The sequence below is a fragment of the Cordyceps militaris genome (genome assembly GCF_000225605.1).
Source record: "Cordyceps militaris CM01 unplaced genomic scaffold CCM_S00003, whole genome shotgun sequence".
Lineage (NCBI taxonomy): Eukaryota > Fungi > Ascomycota > Sordariomycetes > Hypocreales > Cordycipitaceae > Cordyceps > Cordyceps militaris.
This window is the reverse complement of record NW_006271971.1, coordinates 2,141,186-2,161,680: the sequence shown is the minus strand read 5'-3', so window position 1 is coordinate 2,161,680 and position 20,495 is coordinate 2,141,186. Positions and strand designations below refer to the sequence as shown.

General features: G+C 54.4%; 7 protein-coding genes across 7 annotated transcripts in view; 3 read left to right on the top strand and 4 right to left on the bottom strand.

Moving 5' to 3' along the window:
• Positions 1 to 92: 92 nt before the first annotated feature.
• Positions 93 to 437, bottom strand: CCM_04291 (uncharacterized protein; the record flags this gene model as incomplete). Its single annotated transcript, XM_006669439.1, has 2 exons — positions 93 to 255; positions 421 to 437. The coding sequence occupies 2 exons, from the start codon at positions 435 to 437 to the stop codon at positions 93 to 95; spliced, it is 180 nt and encodes a 59-aa protein (XP_006669502.1).
• Positions 438 to 2,258: 1,821 nt separating this feature from the next.
• CCM_04290 (uncharacterized protein) lies at positions 2,259 to 4,157 on the top strand (the record flags this gene model as incomplete). The annotated part of the gene is made up of 1 exon (XM_006669438.1): positions 2,259 to 4,157. The coding sequence occupies one exon, from the start codon at positions 2,259 to 2,261 to the stop codon at positions 4,155 to 4,157; it is 1,899 nt and encodes a 632-aa protein (XP_006669501.1).
• Positions 4,158 to 4,589: 432 nt separating this feature from the next.
• On the bottom strand, positions 4,590 to 5,678 carry CCM_04289 (TOR signaling pathway regulator (TapA), putative; the record flags this gene model as incomplete). Its single annotated transcript, XM_006669437.1, has 1 exon — positions 4,590 to 5,678. The coding sequence occupies one exon, from the start codon at positions 5,676 to 5,678 to the stop codon at positions 4,590 to 4,592; it is 1,089 nt and encodes a 362-aa protein (XP_006669500.1).
• Positions 5,679 to 7,635: 1,957 nt separating this feature from the next.
• On the bottom strand, positions 7,636 to 12,562 carry CCM_04288 (DNA topoisomerase 2; the record flags this gene model as incomplete). Its single annotated transcript, XM_006669436.1, has 2 exons — positions 7,636 to 12,402; positions 12,485 to 12,562. The coding sequence occupies 2 exons, from the start codon at positions 12,560 to 12,562 to the stop codon at positions 7,636 to 7,638; spliced, it is 4,845 nt and encodes a 1,614-aa protein (XP_006669499.1).
• Positions 12,563 to 13,190: 628 nt separating this feature from the next.
• CCM_04287 (ADP-ribosylglycohydrolase, putative) lies at positions 13,191 to 14,774 on the top strand (the record flags this gene model as incomplete). The annotated part of the gene is made up of 7 exons (XM_006669435.1): positions 13,191 to 13,223; positions 13,281 to 13,319; positions 13,389 to 13,588; positions 13,626 to 13,927; positions 13,993 to 14,078; positions 14,140 to 14,451; positions 14,502 to 14,774. 7 exons carry the CDS (start codon positions 13,191 to 13,193, stop codon positions 14,772 to 14,774), a joined length of 1,245 nt encoding a protein of 414 aa, XP_006669498.1.
• A 1,845-nt stretch (positions 14,775 to 16,619) lies between these two features.
• CCM_04286 (APSES transcription factor Xbp1, putative) lies at positions 16,620 to 19,654 on the top strand (the record flags this gene model as incomplete). Its single annotated transcript, XM_006669434.1, has 6 exons — positions 16,620 to 16,701; positions 17,137 to 17,325; positions 17,664 to 17,804; positions 18,090 to 18,446; positions 18,530 to 18,763; positions 18,831 to 19,654. The coding sequence occupies 6 exons, from the start codon at positions 16,620 to 16,622 to the stop codon at positions 19,652 to 19,654; spliced, it is 1,827 nt and encodes a 608-aa protein (XP_006669497.1).
• Positions 19,655 to 19,998: 344 nt separating this feature from the next.
• CCM_04285 (tetratricopeptide repeat domain-containing protein) overlaps positions 19,999 to 20,495 on the bottom strand; it is a gene marked incomplete at both ends in the record, with an annotated part of 1,109 nt that continues 612 nt past the window's right edge. Inside the window, one exon of the mRNA XM_006669433.1 lies at positions 19,999 to 20,407. Within this exon, the coding sequence (XP_006669496.1) occupies positions 19,999 to 20,407 (409 nt within the window). The remainder of the gene's footprint in view (positions 20,408 to 20,495) is intronic.

Sequence of the window (20,495 nt, the reverse complement as noted above, 5' to 3'; positions counted from 1 at the left end):
TATATCGGTGCATTTTGGAGAAGTGTGTGTGCGGTCATTTATTCATTTTCGCTCGTTGGCCCCGTTCCTGACCATGGAGGAGTCGTTTGCGTCTAGATGCCGCCGCCGCTGCGGTCGACGCTCACGTAGCCGTTGGGCGCTTTGCTTTGCTGCTGGGCAATCTCGTTGGAGCGGTAGGCGTCCGACTTGTACTTGAAGACGGCGGTGGTGGCGGCCGCAGCGAAGAAGCTGACGACGAAGAGAGTCCGGTTGCGACTGTGTGCGGAAGAGGACGGCTTGATTAGGGACGAAGTCTTGGAGGAAGGTTTTTTTGTTTGGTCGCGTGCTCACCCACAGCAGAGCAGAAAAGAAAGCTGGGGTAAAATGGCGTGGGTGGCTGCCCTCGGGAGCACGGGATTGGCTTGTGGGTGGGTTGCTTACAGAAAAAAGCCGGCCATGTTGGGGTCCAATGGGGAGAAGACGATGGAAAAAAAAAGAAAAGTCGGCTGGGATCTGGATCGATGCGGCGAAGAGCGAAGAAACAAGGTTGAGATGATGGAAGGGGAAAAAGGAAAAAAGGTTGTGACGGGTTTGACGTTGGACGTTGTTGTGCTGTAGCCTAGCGGGGTGAGTTGACCCGAAGATGTGGACGAGTAGGTAGAGGGGTTAGTAGGTACCTACATAGCTGGAGGAGGGACGTCATTTGATATATCGGTAGGTACCTAGGTAGGTACCTACCTACCTAGGTAGGTACATACGCGAGTGAGGCCTGTTTTTGGACAGGGTACTAGACAGGTCTCTTTTTTAACAGCTAATTTTCCCCTGTCACAACGCTGTCAGGCGTCTAACACGGCTTCTAAAAAAACATAAAAGATCTTTAACACGTAGCAGCAGCCTGACAGCGTTGTGACAGGGGAAAAAAACATGTTGAGTGGAAAACGTGTCCAGTGCCCTGTCAGAAAACAGGCCTCACGCGCGTAGGTATGTAGGTAGGGAAGAGGTAGTTGCCTAAAAGTGCCAAGTAACGCAAAATATGTGGTGTGCTTTGGCTTGAAGGGATCCATACGGATCCACACCTTGCTGGCATGAATTTGACTTCAAGTATCCGTACAAATTAATTCGTACTGTTATTACTGTTCAACAAGATCGACGGGCTGCGCAGCCCTTTGCGGGGGGCCACATTTGGCAGACGGGTTCTAGCGAGTTACAGTGGGTTACAGTGGGTTACAGTGGGCTACAGTGAGGGTTGGTTCGCACTGTGGTCGGCCCGAGTTAGCCGACGGATATTTGCTTCATTTCTACTCCTGCAGCCTCCATATCGTCAAGTCACATTTTGATACAGGTCAGTCTTCACCTTGCAGCCCAAGGTAACCTCTGCTCTGGCACTGCCTACGCCTGCCTCCAGGCTCACCTCATCAACCGTGGCACAATGGTGCACTGCCACCGAGTCATCACCACCACCTTGTCCTCATCACACCAACAACCATGACTTGTCGAACTGTCGACCCTGTACTGCCTACAGAGTCAAGAGATTTGCGTCTGTCATTGGCTACAATACGCCTGCACCCTTCACCCTTGACACAAATCACAAATCACAAAGACGGGTGCCTGTTGCGTAGCTCCGTCACTTTGTACAGCGCAACATGCATGGCCCGACTTACACACCCCAAAAGAGTGTAAAACCCTCCCTCCTACGTTCAAGTTGCACCTGCTGCAGATTCCCACATTTCACATTTCACTGCATCAATGACAGCGACTACAGTGATACCAAGACGGCCGCCTAGACTCGCCAGGCAACAGCCACGTGCAGCCTCCCTCCCCTGCCTACAGCTCTCTTCCTCCCTTATAACCAAGCCGCCATCTCGAACTTGCGCTCTTCAAACCATCTTCATACCGCGTACATCATTTGTACCGCTCACCGATTTTTGATTTTCGCCCTCAGTTGTCTTTCTCTGTCGTGCGCGGCGCCTCGTCCTCCTTCTTCTCCTGCTGCCCTGTACGCCAGCAGGCAGCTTGCCCGCGCCGGCGGCCCGCCCAGGTGCAAACACTCAACCAATAAACAAAAAATAGCCATGGTGACGGCGAAAGAAAAGAAATAGATGAAACCAGCTATCGAGGACTGCATCGTCACCGCCGCTGCGTCGACGCCACGGCATGGGCGTGGGCGGGTGAGCGAGGGTCCGGCCTGGTTTCGAGTGCGGCGTGGCGCCTATCACCGGTCCGGCGATGGGTTGGGCGGGCTTCGAGGGCGGCGCGGCGCCCATCAATCGGGGCAGTCGATGGGAACCGCCAAGTACGGAAAACAACTTGGGCTCACGCGCTTCAACAAGCACTTTACCGAGGTCGAACCCAACAAGGGAGACACGCTCGTCTTCATTGACCTCCCCAACCCCACCAACGACAAGACACCGGTCGACGGCGACGACGTGCCCTTGTTTCGCGGGCACTCGGAGAAGCTCAAGGCCACGGGATCCTCGCGATTTGAGGACATGTTCCAGCCCACCTACCAAAACCGCATCCAACGCCTCCGGAAGCTGGTCAACAAGCTGCCAGAAGGCGTCAAGTACGTCTTGGACCTCACGCCGCCATCAGAAGGGGAGGAGATGGCCTTTCAGGTTACAGAGCTGTCCCTGACCCCTGGCATCATCAAAGGGTCGTCTTCGCGCGCCCAGATCGACTGGCCCTTTTTCTATGTCAACGCTCCTCTTCATATCCCAAACTATTGTCCTATACGCCATTGCAATGGTATTGTCCACCTTCTCAGGCTTATAGAAGGTATGGAGCCCATAGACAGTGCCCCACGGCTTTTGACCATAGTGGCCCTCGCCAAGATATGGGACTGCGTTTCCGCTGTCCGGGATCCAGCTATCCAGTGGCTGTTACGGGAAGAGGGTAGCAAATTCATCGAGGCCTTCCCAGAGGAAGCAATCATAATTGGCGGCATCTTTCAAAGCCCCCAAATAACGCGTGCCACCTTCAGGATTCTCGTCAGCGAGCTTGCTCTTGAGCCGACTGCCACTTATGGTACCAAAACGAGCGTCACTATTTTTGGCAGACGAAAGGGCGACCCCGGCCACGAATTTGGTCCTTTGATACAGCATGCTGCCCGGGCATTTGTGGAGCGGATGACAAGCCGACTGGCGGAATTGAACAGCCTCGATGTTTTTGAGGCATGGAAAATTCCTGATTACATGAAAATACTCAAAATTGAAAAGTCCTTGAAACAGTTGGACCTGGGTTTGGGCTGTCCGGCTCTGGAAATCATCGGAAGGCTTAAAACCATGCTTCGCTTGGGTTTGAACTCGGGTTTGAACTCGGGTATTGGAAGCCAACATTTCTGCTCTCTTTCGAACCCCGACTCCAACAGAGCTACCTATGTTGAGTCAGGGGACTTTCGACTGTTCCATGACATCTACCGGACTATGACACCACTGCAAAGGTTATTAACGTCTCGCCGATACAAGGAACTCGAAATTTCATGGCTAAATTGGGCCAGTCACGCCGATGATGCAGAGAATTCGTACCGTTCCACGGCCAAGGTTGTCGAATCTCTGGGACACGAGATGGGCAAGATCTCCGAATTGTGCAAGCGGTGCCACGCATGGAGCGTAGATGACAACAGCCCCGAGCTGATGAAAATATTCTCCGAAGACTTCCTCTCGGCTCCGCTCCTGCTGCAAAACCTGGACTTGCAGGTACGGCGGAAGCTGGGCGAGCTGGGCGGCACTATCTCAGACAACGAGCAAGACCTGCAGATGGCCAACATCGAGCACCTCTTGCTCACGCTGACGGATAACGAGACAAAGTTCCTGCCTCCATGGGCCGGCGGCCTCAACGACGGCACCGGCAGTGTTTTTGAAAACCAACTGCCGCCCGCAGACAAGGGCCCCGACGGGCCTGGCCCCGCGCATCACACCAGCATCACCATGCCCTCGGTTGCCTCGAGTCGGTTGGGCTTCAGTTTCGAAGACATTTCGGCCCTTCGCATAGCTGGCAGCGCCACCGCCGCCTCGGTCGATGTGCTTGACAACATCTCGACCATCTGCCACCCTGACCACTTCGTCGCCGACGACGCGTTGATGGGGTCGGAGAGCTTTCACTTGGACCATGCCGACTACTACGATGCGCGACATGTTCCCCCAAGCGCCAGACAGCGACGACAATTCAATGCGCTTTGATGACTTTGACACCCTGGACGACGAGGACGATGATTGTCAAAGTAGCTAGGCTCGGCAATAGAATGAGGGAGCAGGGGTAGGGATGACTACTATCTAGTGGAGGAAGTTTGTGAGGGGACTGTTGTGATTTTCTGCTGGGATATTGAATGTTTCAGGACGTAGAACACGGTCACTGCAAGGGATCTAGCGGCGGAAACAATGAGGGAATGAGATGTGGTGAATGATTAAGACTGGTATTGACTCTTTTTAGCAGCGAAATAAAAAAAATGCCGAATGACGCAAAAAACTTGGCAACATTTTGCTTTCAGTAGCCCACCGTTTCTAACCAGAACGCCGTGTATGCAAACATCAATAAGCTCTCCTTGATAAGCTCTCCTAAACAAGCCAATCACGGCAGCATGCTATTCTCATCTTCTTGACACCCATAACTCTTCAGCTCACATTCATTGTGTTTCCCGCACCACGGCGGTTCTCATCCTTGAAGTCGTCCCACTCGCGCGCCTTGTACGTTTCGCGGTCCACGGCCTCGTTGTCATCCTCGTCGACGGCGGGCTTGACCGGGTCGGTGCCGCCCGACAGGATGTTGCCGCGGCGCGCCTCCTCGTCCAGGTACTCGTCGATGCTCATGGTCGGCAGGTTGTGGCCCGCGCGGAACACGCCGGCGCGCAGGTCCGCGCGGCTGCCCACGAGCGTAAACGGCTGCAGCGGCCTGCCCTGGGCCGAGAGCAAGGGGCCGGTGCCCGGTCCGCGCCGCAGCGGCGCGTCGAGACGCCACGTCGCGTCGTCTTCGGTGTCACGGCGGCGGCTGTTCGCGTCGCCAGCGGCGCCAGCGGCGCCGTCAGCAGAGACCGACTCGGGCGCCATGGCGAGCATCTCCATTTCGCGGTTCAGCGACTCGAGGCCCTGCAGTGCGGCGTGCACGCCGAGGTGCACCGCCGCGAGGTGCGCCTGGCGCACCACGTCCTCGTCGCCGTCGCCGTCGCCGAGTTGGTACCGGGGGTCCGCGCGCAGCATGTCCAGACGGCGCTTGAGCTCCTTCTCGGCGCGAAACGCGGCCATCTTGGCCTCGCGCCTGGCGGGCGCGTCGGCACCGCCGGCGACGGCAAACGTATCCGGCTCATCTCGATAGCGCGCCAGCAGCGCGGCGTGGCGGCCGGTGACGAGGCCGTAGCCGTCGGCGAGGGCGAGGAAGGACTCGTACGCGGCGCGGGCGCGGCGCACGACGAGCCGCCGCTGCGGGGGGTCCGCGTACGGCGTGCGCTGCACGACGTCGGCGCGGCGCAGGTCGAGCACGAGATACGGGAGCGCCGCCGTCGCCACGTCCTCAAACGACTCGTTGGGCGAGAAGAGCGCCGCGGCGCCCACGCGCTCCCGGCAGGCGGCGTAGGCGGCCAGCGTCGAGGCCACGGCGTCGGCGTACGCGGGGGAGCGCGGGTCCGGGCGAGCTTCGAGGGCGGCGCGCGCGGCCTCGGCGGCGGCGTAGAGCGCCTTGATCGACTGCGGCTCGTCGGGGGAGGACATTGCGCGGGATCGAGGGGCGGTTGGTGGAGGATGGATCGAGGATGAAGGTGGTGGAATGGGTCGAGTGAGGGATCGAGGGGTCAAAAACGCCTGGTGGGGTTCGAGCTTGGAGGGGCAAAGAGCGATGGAGTGACGTTGGCTCGCCAAATGCTCTGCCAAAGACTGGGCGTCATCTATGAAATTTGGCAGCTGTGGACTCTCAAGATGTTCCTGTCCTAAACATTTCTTCTCTAGCTACACGGGTGTATTCAATTGTCCTATAAATTTACGCTTATTGACATGTGGTAACTTCAATCGCTGTGGTCGTTTGTTTTACAACGCCATTTCCTAGGTAAAGGCTGGAAAGGGATAAAATCAAAAAAATAGTTTGTATAGAATCGATATAATCAGATACGGTTGCATTCAGATATTCGAGGAGAATCTCATTTCCTCCCTCCCTCGCGGTCTCATCTCATTGACAAGCCAGCTTGACCTTCACCTTGTGCTACCCGAAAGCCCAAGGCGTCTAGGGAAAACCCGGAGGAGTTCAGACATGGGCAGACTATATTTTCAACGAGGGGGACTACCTAGAACACGAGTGCGAATACGTCCTCTTGACTACGCGGCCGATCTACATGCTACTTCTGTCAGTAGCCGCGTCTCGATCTGGGAGCCGCGGTGTGGACAGTTATGAGCTCCGCCCTCGCTTGTGGCTCCCTTCGCACACCTCGCGCGGTGTCGTGTATACGGCCATTACGAGCTTGGCGTATGTGGGCTCGAACCTGGGTGAATCATAATATAATTTACGAATATTGCAGAGGGAGAGGGTGTGAAGCTCCCCATCCTACAGGTTGGGCGCTGCTCCCTAACCATGTCTGTCTCTGCGGGACCCGTGAGTAGATGGCACCAAAAGGGACAGACGATACTCTGCACTGCCGAAGTCCGGAGATGGCTTGGTGCCACCAAAGTTTGTCTGCGAGCACTGGGCGGCGTACGGCAGAAGCGCCGTGGGCGTTATGTGCAAGGGGGGGAGGGGGGTGCCGGGAACTTTTGCTTGGTGCTTTATTCCTAGAGAATGCCCTCGTCCGGTGCCTTGCGTGTGTGTGTATTGAGACATGATCGACATTCTGGAAAAGTCTTCTTCTGCAGGACAGTCTATTTTTGGGCTCTTGGGGCGTCAGCTGTCGTGGTCGGCATAGTCCAAGTCTTCTTCACCGTCACACTACAGAGTACTGCTGCTTGTGCTTGGCGAAAACGGCAATACACAACGAGCAGCCCGACTTCTTCCTCATGTGGTACAAATGTAGCCAAGCCGTATTCGCCTGTACCATGTTTGGGCGTGCCAAAAGCTGCAATTCAATATCGGCCCCCCTCCCCTCCCCAATCTCCAAGTCGCCCGGGCGCAAAGCACTGCAGCGACGGGTTTGTCTCATACGTTGTTACCTGTCCAGCGGTGAGCTGGTTACAAGACATCTTGCTGCCGCGTAACCTCGGACCCTGCTTTGCTTCACTGGCATACCATGTGAGCTCCGGTCAAGAGTCGCCAGCCCGCCGGTTCCATGACTTGGTTTTGGAAACCGGCTAGGCAGCTTGTTTTGCACCATCTTCATCGGTCTGAGGAGCCAACCTTTTTTTATACAATAATGACATTCGTTGCCTTATCTTGGTGACAATCAAAGCACCTGGAAAGGCACCTACATGGACTCGGATTCATTGCAATGTCACAAAATCACTTGTTCAAATACAACAACAGATCATGTCCCAATTATGGTGGCCAACCTCGTAGTACTAAATTCATGCAAGACAAAAGCGTATATAAGTCAACTAGACAACTAGACAACATCATAATCCGAAAATATAGACACATCCGCCTCCCCTACCCCAACGCCAGAGAGCAAGTGCTGTTAGCTAGCTGTACAAGCCAAAGCTTCTTGAAAGCTAGAGCTAAGTTGTGCATGACTCGTTCCGAGTCAGCCATTTAGTCGTCGTCGTCATCCATCTCAAACGGGTCATCGCTGTCATCCTGATCGTCGGCTATCAGCGAGTCGTCCTCATCCACAATAACTCGTCTTCTCGTCGCAGCCGCACGACCTGGACGAGCCCGTGCTGGCGCCCGCTTCGGGCTTGGCGACCCGGATACGCCCATATCCTCATCCGAATCATCTGCAAGTGCCGAGGCCTTCTTCGCCGCGTACACCTTTGCAGCTGGCGACAGAGTCGACGACTTGCTTGCAGCCTTGGGTTTGGCTACGGCCTTTGGCTTTGGCTTCGCAGCAGCCGGCTTGGGCCGAGCAATCTTTTTGACCGAATCGTATCCAGTGAGAGTTGATGACCGAGGTTTGGCTCGAGCTTTGTCTTCATCAGACAAAAGGCTGTCAAGAACATCCTCTTTGCTCATGCTCTGAGCCGGCGGGGATGACGCAAGAACATCATCGTCATCATCATCGTCAATCTGGAAGGAGCGTGCAGAGACCGACTTAATCAAGGGGGCGGTCGACGTGCTCTCCTTTGCGGCTTCAATACCCTTCACCATGGAACCGACGTCGACCATATCGTCGTCTTGGTCCTCTGATTCAGAGTCGTCGTCGAGCATAGTTCTAGCCTTGGAAGCTGCCGCTCTCTTCATTGGACGAGCTTCCGGCTCCTCTGATTGTGATTGAGCGGCCGAAGCGGCGGCCGAGACGGCCTTGGTGCGCTTTGGAGCAGCCGGTTTCCTGCTAAGAGCAGCAAAGTCATCGTCGGAAAAGTTGTCAGATAATTCTACAACCTCTGCATCCACTTCCTTCTTGACCCTAGGCTTGGAACTGAACATATCCGCAAAGCGCTGAGCACTTTTGCTTTCCACCTTTGGTTTAGCCGCAGCAGGTTTTGCCACAGCAGCTTTACCCTTGGCTCGGCTCTTCTTCTCAGGCTCGTAATCATCCTCGTCCTTGATCTTGCGGCTCTTGCCAGCACCTATCTTCTTCGAAACGCGACGGCCTAGGCGACGGATCTTGGTCTGAATCTCGGCATCGATAGCAACCTGCTTATCCCACTCGGCCATGAATGCGTCAAGGTCTTCGCACCAAAGGTCTTTCTCCGACTTTGCCTGAAGTTCATCGTGCTCAGCCTTCTTTTTGGCAATGGCCTCGAGAAGCTTCTCCAAACGCTCGGCTGTCAATGACCAAATCGGCATGGACAGCAGGTAATCGTAGTCTCGTGCACCGCCATCTTGTGCTTCGTCGTCTTCGGCATTCGAGGCTTGGCCGAGCTCTTCTTCGTCTGCCTTGGCGCCCGTTTTCTTGGGTGGAAACGCTTCATATTTGCGGTCGCGTAATTCCTTGACCAAAATCTGCTTCCTCTTTTTGCCAACCACCAGTACATTGCTAATGATTTCTTGGATGAACCGAGCCTGGTTTTTGAGCCTGCGATAATCACGGTGGAGGACATTGAGCCAGTACTTCTTCCGCTCCAAGTACATGTCTAACCGGTACAGGTAGAACTCTTCCATGATATCTTCCACCTTGTCGTACTTGCGAATCCGACCTTGAATATCAAAGGCAACTAGATTCGAGGTAGCAACCTGCTTCTGGAGCTTGAAGCGCTCTAGGAGCCCTTCCTCGAGTACCTTGTCCATATACTTTTCGTCAACCATAATCTCAAAGTGCACCGTGTTGTGGTCGTTGAATTCCTTGTAGTCCTTGATCCAAGCAGCCCCTTCGCCGCCACTGATGACTTTTTCTAATTTTGCCTTGAAATCGTCGGTCCACATCCTGATGGGAAGCTCAGTCACCACCACTTCATTCGGGTTCTGGTCGTTCTGGTGTGCAATACCATTGAACTTGTAACGGTCAGGACCAGCAGCCTCGGGGGTGCCCTTCCACCCGCGGAACCAGGGCATCATAGGCTCAAAAGGATGCCCGTCGTCTTCTGTAAAGCCCTCACGACCCATGCGGCGTTTCAAATTCTTGACGATGTCAGTTGGGTGATAGTTTGGAATCGAAGTACTCCAACCAGTACCGATACCATCCGCGCCATTGACAAGAATCATGGGAATGATGGGGGCATAAACCTCGGGCTCAATAGTGTTCGAATCGTCATACTGCTGCTTCAGGTTGGGCTCATCCGCTGCGAGAAAGATTTTTCTCGCAAAAGGAGACAATCTAGTAAAGATATAACGAGGACTGGCGGCATCGGAACCACCAGCAAGACGAGAACCAAACATACCGCTGGGCTCCAGAAGATTGATATTGTTGGAGCCGACAAAGGTTTGAGCAAGGCCGATAATGGTTTGCTGAAGTGACTGTTCACCATGGTGATAGGCAGATTGTTCAGAGACATAACCTGACAGTTCAACGACCTTCTTGTCCTTGGTCAAATTTCTCTTGAAGCAAGAGTACATAACCTTACGCTGACCAGGCTTTAGGCCATCTGCGACGGAGGGTATGGATCGCATGTTATCGGCCATGCTGAACAGGATGAGCTCCTTATTGACAAAGTCGGTGTATGTGATGGCCTTGGTTCCGTGGTCCAGATACGTTCCAGGAACAAAGTTTCCGAGCCACTCCTTGCGTGCATCTGCTTTCTTCTTGGAGAAAGCGAGGTCAAAAAGCTGAGCTTCCTCAGGCTGCATGACTTCGAATTCCTTGAGATGCTGATCGAGATTGGTGAAGTACACCTGTGCATCCTCATTCGATGAAGAGCCCAGACCCTTGAGATACTTTGATTGCCATCTGCCTAGTTCGTGTTGGTGACTCTGCTTCCATTCGTTGAATTCAGGCTGGGTGAAGAAAGAGTGCTGCTTTGTGGGCTTCTTCGGGTCGGACCCTTGCCAGACCTTCATAATTGGCGTCACAAATTCACGGAAGAAGTCGGGAATCTGGAGCAAAGACGGGAACTGAACTTGCAAGAAGTTGATCAAAAGACCCTTGATATGACTACCGTCATGATCCTGATCCGCCATGATCATCAAGTGACCGTAGCGGAGCGACTTTGTATCAGTGTAATTTTGCTTGTGCTTGAGACCCAAGAACTGCTTGATGTTTTGAATCTCTTGATTCTTCGTGATTTGGTCGATTGACGCATCTCGGACATTGAGAAGCTTGCCTCGCAGAGGGAAAACACCAATCCGATCGGGATCGAGAATCGCTCTGCCTGATACAGCCAAACCTTTGGCGGAATCACCTTCCGTCAAGATTAGAGTGCATTCGTGACCGCGACGCGAACCTGCCAAGTTGGCTTCAACGAGCTTGTTGTTGCTCACACGTGAACGTTTGTTACCATCGCTCTTGGCCATCATCTTGTCCGCCTTTTTCTCAGCAAAACTCATGATATTTTCGACAGCTTCAGATTGAGCAATCTTCTTTAAGAACTGGTCTCCAAGGGTGCATTTGCTGCCGAAGAGACTGGCTTTGGTAGTCATTTGCTCCTTGGTTTGTGATGTAAAAGCCGGGTTGTCGATGAAGCAGTTGACGAAGATGAAGATGTGGTTTCGCAAATGACTTTGCTTCAAGGTGTGGCCCTTCTTGCGCTTGTTCAGCGTCTTCAAGAGACTAGCAGTAATCTGGTCTGCAATATAGTTGACGTGGGTTCCGCCGCTTGTCGTTGCAATATTGTTGACGAAGGAGACTTGCTGGAAAGTGCCGTCAGAAACTGCAAAGCCAACCTCCCATCGTGGGTGCGACTTGTCCTTGTCAATTTCAACACTGCAGGTAGGTTCGCCACCTTCCTCGGCGGATCGCTCCTTTGCGATAGACTTGGCGTACAGATCACAATACGCTTTGAAGGTTGGAATCTTGATCACTTCTCCGTTGAGGTGAACTTTGATCCCGCGAATGGTGCCAGCCATGTCGTAAACTCGTCGGTAGAGCAGACTCTCCAAGTCTTCATCAATGCCGTTGGGCATTCCGAAGCGCTTGTAGTCGGGCATAAAAGTGATGCGAACAAAGTCGGACGTTTTGTTGGATGTGATCTTGGCCTTGCCCATCTTGGACATGTTGTCCGTCCATGTCTGCTTGTACCTTTTTCCGTTGCCGGAATCCTGACATTCCAAAGTAAACTCTGTACTGAAAACGTTACAGAGCTTGGCTCCGTAACCGTTACGACCACCGACAGTCTTCTTCTCTTCGTCGTCAAAGTTGGAACCGGCAAGAAGGTGGCCAAAGATGAGCTCGGGAATATAAATCTTTTCTTTCTCGTGTATCTCCACGGGAATACCTTTGCCGTTGTTTTCAACTGAGATTTGGCCAGACTCACGGTCAATGTTGACTTTGATAAAGGACATGGTGGTGTAGCGCTGCTTGACGTCAGCAGCGTTGACCATGATTTCATCAAAGATCTTGAAGAAACCGGGAACGAAGCTAATGGTCTTGTATTCCATGAGCTGCGTTTCCTTATTGAACACCCACATTTGCTGCTCAGTCGACTCGACCGACCCAATGTATGTGTCGGGACGCTTGATGATATGCTCGAGCTGAGTGAGTTTCTGGTACGTGTCGGTGGCCGTTTTCTTTTTGCCCGCAGATTTCGGGGTCGAGTCCACAACCATGCTGTCATTTTCGACCTCTGCCAGGGGCACGCCACCTGATTTCTTGGCCGGGGGCGCCTTTTTCGTCTTTTTGGAGCTCGGAGGTGTGTTTGCGAAGCCGGCGGAGTCGTTGACATCATCTTCATCGTCGCTGATAACTTTTCGCTTCTTGGCGGGCGCCTTTGGCTTCAGTGTTGTTTGCGTGAGTTTCTTTGCCTTGGAGACCGCAGGCTTTGTTTTCTGGCAAGCAATTGTTAGCATCCGCGGCGTCACTTTTCCACAGCGTACACAAACACGGCCGTCTGTTTACAGGGGAACATACTTTCGGCTCGGGGACGAAGCCATCAGAATCATTGTCCAGGCTAAAGACATCGTCATCCATGATGTCGGAGGAGTCCATCGCGAGAGCTATCGTGTTGCCGTGGGCCAATGAGTTGGCACAAGGGCGTTGGAGAGAGACTGGACAGTTACGGCGGACATGAAGCGATGGGTTGGTGATGCAGGGTGCAAGCTACGGATACCTGTGTTTCCGCACGCAAAAGAGGGTATGTCGTGAATTGAAAGTCAAGTGACGCGGGCCAGTTGTTGCCCTGCTGATAGCAACACAATGAGCCGGCTTTGTTGACTTGCCCTTGACTTGCCCTTGACGTAAATAACTAGCCGTCGGCAGTCGGTTGACCCTGGAAGACGCGTTTGACTCGGACGGGTTTGGTGGAGCGTGTCTTGATGCCTGAGGCACCAAGATCTCATTCGCCCAATTTGGCCCAGTAAACAATAGTTAGTTAACTACCGTAGTAGTTCACACGTTCACACTTTGCCTTGCCGGGCGCAAGGCTGCAAAACTAATTAAAAAAGTGGAAAAGAAGAATACTAAAAATAAAAGTATGAATATGAAATCAATAATGTGACGATTATATTCGCTCATTTAACTTGCCTGTCACCTGCGGTCTGGACACTCTCATTGTTGCATCAGCATAGATTCACGAGACGGCTGGTCTTCACCTTGGGGTGCGTTCATCCGACTCACAATGTGCGGCTTTCGCATTCCCACTTTCACAACTGTTTGGGGATCTTGGTGGCTTGGTCTTCTTCTGATCTAGTGTACTTGAGTTAGTTAGTCCACTACCCCAGTCAAGGCTGGGGCTTGCCACTCTGGCGTTGGGCAGCAACCAGTCATAGATAGCTGAACATGTCTTTCTCAAACTACGAGGGAATTCTCAACCCAGAGGGATATGAAGCCCAGCTTTGAGGAGACCATCATCGGAAACCAATATGAGTTCTCGCGAGATCTCAAGTGCGGCCCTGTGCGACAGCTGAACCGCAGCCTCAGGAATGGCATCGTTGGTTGCCAGTTTGGGTCCGCTCTCGGCGACGCGGTTGTCCTGTATTACACTGAGTTTCTCTCGGCAGATTTCTCTGCCCAGGAGTATCCTTCCAGATCTTGGCTAGCCCCCAATCCAAAGCGAGGATGTTGCACTCCGACGCCACGCCAACTGCGATCCGCGTCAGCCAGGAGACCAGACAGACGACACTGGCCATGCGCGGCTGATATTGGGGTCCTACTCGCACAAAATGGCAAGGGAGTTTCTGCGAGGGATTTTGCGATGCGCCTCGACATGTGTTCCGCAGGGCGTGCGACTTTGGGAACCCTTCGCATGGGTTCAGGTCTCAGGGTCTACGGTCCGGTCAAGAAGACTTCTGGAATTTGCCAAGGGGACGGCTCTCCAGCGGTGGAAGATTTCGGGCTTCAAAGCGGCTGCAAGCGGTAATTTTTAAGAGGACTCACCCTCGCTTCGCGGCTTAATGTCTTTACAAAAGTCCCTTGAGCAGACGTTTCAAACGGGGGCGTCGATTTCTCCGTCATTACCCATCCCGATCCGAGATGGATCATATGCTGGGCTATTGGAACGGCACTGGTTCGAGGATTGCTTCTCCACATTATTGCAAGCGAGAGTGATATAGATGGGTTAAATTGAGGAGGCCGTGTGGTGGTTTGCGGCGTTCCGGAAAGGGCAGCTGAAAGACGCGGGTCGAGTCGACTGGCGGGATCTTGATTTGGCAGAATTGCGGCGGCATGGCAAAGTGGACAAAGCATCGGAGCTGGCACTGGACGAGGCAGGCAAGATTGGAACTGTTTACAAGACGTTTGGGGGCGGGCTTCGTCTCGTGCGTCTGGCAATGCGCGAAACGGGAAATTTGAGCGCCCCGCTGCCGACTCCAAGGTCGATATTTGAGCCGCTCATTACCAGTACAGATTTGATTATGCTCGGCGGGGATGCAGACACAAAGGCATGCTTTGCCGGCGCACTCGTGGGGGGCGTATCTGGGCTCGCTGGCAGGATGATGGGCTGAGGCATGGCGAGTGGCTGATGGCCAAGGCCGAGGGGTTATGCATGACGCTCGACGTGGTACACGGCACTTATAGCGACGCGCAGGATACAGATACAGCACCCGACGGTGGGCGAGGTATTTTGAACGACGCACAGATGGAGGAAAAGGTCATGCGGCACATGGCAGGGATGGTGCAGCGTCTGGGTGACGGAGGTAGGAGGGCACAAGCGGAACAAGGACGAGAATGGCAGCTGGGCATGGCGACGAAGCAGCCGTTGTGAGGCCCCCGCGGCGGCGAACGGCGTAGACTGCGTTTTTCCTGCATGTACTCCGGTAATTTACAGATACTGACATCATGGCGATCATTGACCAGGCCTGCGAATGCAACGTCCCTGAATCACACACCACCACCTCTGCTGGCTCTTCACCGCGCGGCGTGCATCGTGTGGCGTATTTTTTTTTCTTGCACCATGGCACCATGGCACCATTGTTGAAACCAATAGTGAAATGAAACCATCGGGCCTCTCACAAAGGCGGCGCAAGTTGGCAATCTCCGACAGTGATTGACCAAGAACAAGCGACACACACACGGCACTGCACGAATGAATGTACGGCGTGCACGCTTCCCCATACTCCATGCTCCTTCCTCCCTCCATACTGGCATGCGTCACGACAACGTCGGCCCTGCCTGTGACGTGATACCTCTGGCCAAGAGACGGCGGCATTGTGTTATTTCTCTCGTGTCGGACAGCATCGAAAAAGCGGTGCGAAGGCTTGCTGGGGGTCAACGGGAGCGTATGAGCGTATGAGCCCTGGCCACGTACAAGTGAAGTGTCGCCGGTTGCACGACAGAATCGGGGGTTTTTGTCAAGGCATTCCGGGGGGCGCATGCTCGCTCTCTACGTGTACACGTATGGCGTTGGCCCAGGCTGCAACCATTCGGATCAGCTCGCTCGCTTCGAGTCATCAGGTAGCAGGGCCGTCCGGGGCGCCCACCACCACATCTCGGCGCGATAAAGCAGTGTGGTGTTTCGAGGGCGTCGGCGTGGAAAGGGGCGGCCCTCATCGTCGCGTTCTGAGGAAGCACAGCGTCGTTGCTGGTCACCGGACCCTCGTGCATATCCCTACGACCTGACTTGGGAAAGATAGATACCTTACCGGCGCCACTATGTCTTTTATTTTATTTGCTTCACCTTGTTTTGATGCCGTCATGTGGGCGTGACTTGTCGATGCTGGTGGCTATGGTGGCCGTGACTTGTCGACGTTGCTGCCTATGCGGTTGTAGAACGTGTGCGACGGCCGCCGCCCAGCGTGACGCCGAGGAGAGGAAGCAAGAAGGAGGATTAGAAGCCGCACACACACACAAACAAAAAAAAAGAAAAAGAAAGAAAAAGGGAAAAAAGAAAAAAAAAGACACAGCATCCGTCCTTTTACCGTCTTCATGTCTTCATCGCGCGCAAAGCCCCATCAACGCCAACAAGTCGTCCCTTTCTCTTTCCTGAAACGCCTGTTTGCTTCCATGGTGCAGACGTGAAGCGTACAAGCAAGACAAGGCAACAAGGCAGCATCTTGCATCTTGGACATCTACAGCTTCGCGTTTCAGAGGCAGCGCTTGTGTGTTTCCCTTGTCCGTCCCTACCTCCGCGGGCCATCGAAGGACGCACCCGGACTTCTCTGACAAGATGCACAGCATTCCTGTCAGTCAGTGGTGGAGAATTGTGTGCTAGGCGCAGGCCAGGGCGTTGAAAGTTGCAACCACAAGCCGACCCCCCCCCTCCCCCTTCCCTTCTCCTTCGCTCCAGCCGCCAGCATGGCTGGAGGATGCAATTGGCTGCTGCGGCTGTTGTACCACGGTGGCGTCGCAGGAGCAGGATGACTTGTGTGGCATACTACTATCGAAATGGAACTATATAGGTGCCCCCTCACCAGCATGTCACAAAAAAAATCCCTCTTTGCACGCCGTACCGTGTCGAAGCCTTGGCCCCATTTCCTGGTCTTGAGCGACTCCAAGCCGCAGTGTCCGGCAGGCAGCGAGGCCGGCCACGCAGCGCAGCGCAGAGAGAGGGAGAGAGAGGTTGGGCGCGCCGCCTGAATGACCAAGAGATGGTTGTTTTGCCGCAGCCGGGATGCTTGCTGAGAATGAAGGAGAGGGAGAGAAAAAAAAAAAAAACAGCAACAACAACAGACGACGGCAGCTGAAAGAAGAAAGTAGCTGAGGCCCCCCCTGGCTGTCCGGACCGTCGCTCTCCATCGGCGCTTATACTACTACCCTCGCAAAGCATCCTAATATTCTTTCAATCGGGCTTTGACATCGATTCGGAAACTCCCGAAGCCCGTTCCAACGGTATAAAACAAGCCTCTATTCTGTATAGGGCCCTCTTAGGGTGTTTATGCGGCTACCCGCTGCCGACGACGGCCCAGGCCACCTCCTTCTCGACACCCAAGGCGCTCAGAGTTCAGAGCTCACAGCTTATAATTTACAGCTCACAGCTCACAGCTCACAGCTCACCCCCCCCTGCAGCAGGTACGGCCGGCTCTGTCCAAACAGACCCCAAGTTTCCCTGTTTGGCGCTTTGCCTTCCGTCCTTTGCTACCTACTCCGTACTTGTCACGCCCCTTTGCTAATTCGTAATAACAATTGAGAATCTGCCGTCTCGGGTCCCCACCCCCCGGCCTCTGTCCTGACCATCTCGCCTGCCTGCTGCTGTGTCCTGTCAAATGACAGTCTTACTTCTCCTCAGCAGGGCTGCCACGGCTTTCCCAAACCAGTCGATACCACGGTTTTCTCGCTCGTGGCCCAATCCTCGAACCTGGGTCGAGCACTGATTCACTGTTACTCCAGCTCCTCGCAGCCCAAAGTTCCTCTCTTCCTCCGCATTACGGAGTGAAGTTGCCCCCAGGCTGCACACGTCCTCCCTGTCTCCTACTGGCCTGTCACAACACAACGAGTGCGACCATTGTTGACATATCTGTACCGACTATTTGCTGCCCAATATTTAACCCCCGAACAGAACCCCAGATGGCGAGGCTGCCACTCGTTCCCTCCCTCTCATCGTTTCAACAGTATCCTTACTAAAACGCCCAAAACAACAAGCAGCAACAATCCTTTGAAAACATTCCCTCTGTTTTCCCCCCAAAGGTATTTTGTTTCCTACCCCCAAAGACTCCAGCGTGTACTGATGAACCAAAGCGGAGTGTCCTAGCCGCCGGCGCAAACACCCACCGGGCCTCTTGTTCCATCTTCCCGTCACCGGAACGCCGTGATTACCACGGGGTGGTAGTAAACCACCAAACCAAAACGAAGCGAAATAGTATGCTTCACAGTCTCCCGCCCTCATGAGACACTTATTAACCTTGTTCCGTCCGCAGTTCGAGTGCTGGGAGTCTCTGCATCGCCCATCGCTCTTCAGGCATCCAGCGCCGCCTCCTTCGACTCATCGTAACACGCTCCTTAAAAAGTCGACTAATGTTAGTCGTCGCCAGTGAAATCCGCTGCTAACTCCCGTCCCGACGTTCCTTTCATTCCTCCCGCCACCGTTCTTCTTCTCTCCTCTCCCCTACCCCGGTCTCGTCATCCCAAGTACAAGGTTCGACAGACAGAACCATGTCTACTATGCTGCAAATCAGAGATCTCCTCAACCCCGTCACACCTGAGCCATCCGATGGCTCCTCAGATGAAGCCTGCGTCCAGGTGTCGCCTGGACGCATTGCTGCCGGCAGCGCCTCCACGAGACACCCAGTACGACCCCGGGAGTGGTCCTCTAAGCCAGGGAAGCAAAGAGGACCTGTCAACTTCATGCCGTTTGAAGAAGGGCTAAGTCAGGATATGATTCGACAAATTGCACTTTTTCAGGTCCGTCCATTTGGACAAATCCGACAGTCCTGTGAGCACATCCCATACAACAGCTCTAAGAAGGACTTTTTCGGAAAGACGGGGCGGGAAAGCATAGATGGTGAGTACTGACACTTGTCTCGCACCAGAAAATATACTCATCATATCATCAAGTGCTTAAATACGAATTCCGCTCGCAAACAGACCCCCCAGGAGACTTTACAGTCATGTGGGACTACGATGTCGGCCTGGTCAGAATCACACCCTTCTTTAAATGTTTGGGATATGCCAAGGTGGGTGCATTTTTGAGCGACAGTCATCATAATTCTCCGGGCGCTAACTCACGGCCGAAGACCAAGCCTTCACAGATGCTAGATAAAAATCCGGGGCTGAGAGACATCACACCAAGTATCACAGGAGGAGCTGTTTCAGCCCAAGGTATGACAAAACATGCCAGGCTCCCCTATTGACTATAGCAAGAGTACTGACAACAAGGCACATCCAGGATACTGGATGCCCTATAAATGTGCTAGGGCCATATGCGCTACCTTTTGCTACCCTATCGCTCCCGCTCTCGTGCCACTATTCGGCCCAACATTCCCCTCGGAATGTCGCGTGCCTGGTAGTCCTGGGTACAGAGACATGACTATCGACCCTCGCATCATCGAGGAGGCGACGCGGGAGGCCCGAGCCTCGCGCTCGATGCGCATAGAGCCGAGCTCGCCATTCGCACCTCGGCCCGCAGCCGCACCGAAGCACCGCCATGTCCTCGAGCCCAGGCCCGACCAAGGCTCGTACGAAAGAAGACTCCTCGGACCGGAATGTGAAAGGCTGATGCAACCGAGCCCGCAGCGCGTTCCATCATCCTGGAAGGCGGTAAACGCCACCGCCACGTCGCCCATCACGCCGCCCCGGTCCGCCAACAGCCAGCGGCCCCTCATCTCTGGGAACATGGATAGATTCCGTAATCACCAGTATATTGAGGATGGCCGGCACGGATTGGTTCTTGCCGGAGACGAGTCTCCGGAGCAGCAGCGGCGCGCGCAACCGGTGCGGGAGCTCCCCGGACGGCGGGACTATCCTATTACACCGGTCCGCCCGCATCTGCACCTAGCCGAAGGGTACGGACTCAAGCGAAGGTACGTATCCCCGGTGATTGTGGATTTCAGCGGCCACACGGGCGAGAGGGATGCCAGACCGGCGTCACGAGCCGAGCCGAACCCGCGCAAACGGACGCAGAGAGATGGCTCGAGGAGGATAGAGGACTACCATGCAGCCAGTGCCCTGGTAGGACTGCAGGAAGAAGGGCATATCCGCTCGCGCGGGTAGACATGGAGCACCTGCTTGCATGACGATGTACTATTGGGATAGACGGTGCTCCAAGGCGTTATGGGACGGGGTGGGATAGATTCTTTGCTTTTTCTTTACATCTGCAGCATTGACTGCCTGTACTTGTTTGGGTGGTTGCTATTTGCTCTTACTTTCAGCCAGAGTTTCAATGTTTTAGCACATATCATAGCTATTGGGCTTTTCGGGTACGATTGTTTTGCTCGTTGCTCAATTCACCATACTTAATAACTGCACGGATACCATGATTGCTTTCTCCAAAGTCTGCTACCACTATGTCCCCGTTTACTTTTCGTTACATAAAATGACGCATTATGACAAGCCGTCTACGACCTGCCCTTTTCTTTCGCCTTTTGCTCCTTGAACTTGACAATCCACTCATCCGCCTTGTCCGCTGGCAGGACGAATATGCGCACCACCTGGTCGACGACTTCGACTTTGCCCGTGCTCAGCACCTTGAGCAAGGATGCCTTCTTGCCCATCTTGAGCAGGCCGCCGTCCCGTGTCTCGACGTAGCACGAGACGCTGTCCAGGCGGTACACGGCGTCGGCGTCCCACGGCAGGGGGAAGACGTACCCCAGGTGGTCCTCGAGCGACTGCGTCTCCTCAAACGCCTTGACAAAGTCCGTCTCAAAGTGCAGCGGGTACAGCAGCAGGGCCGGAAACGCGAGGCGGCTCCGCGGGTCGTCCGGGTCCGGCACCAGCCGCACGGCCGCATCCTCCATCTCGGGCGGCCTGTCCGTCGACCGCGTGGGAATGCCGCGCGCCACGAGCGCGGCCCGGAGCAGCCTGGCCCGGCGCTGCGCCGCCGCCCGGCGCGCCT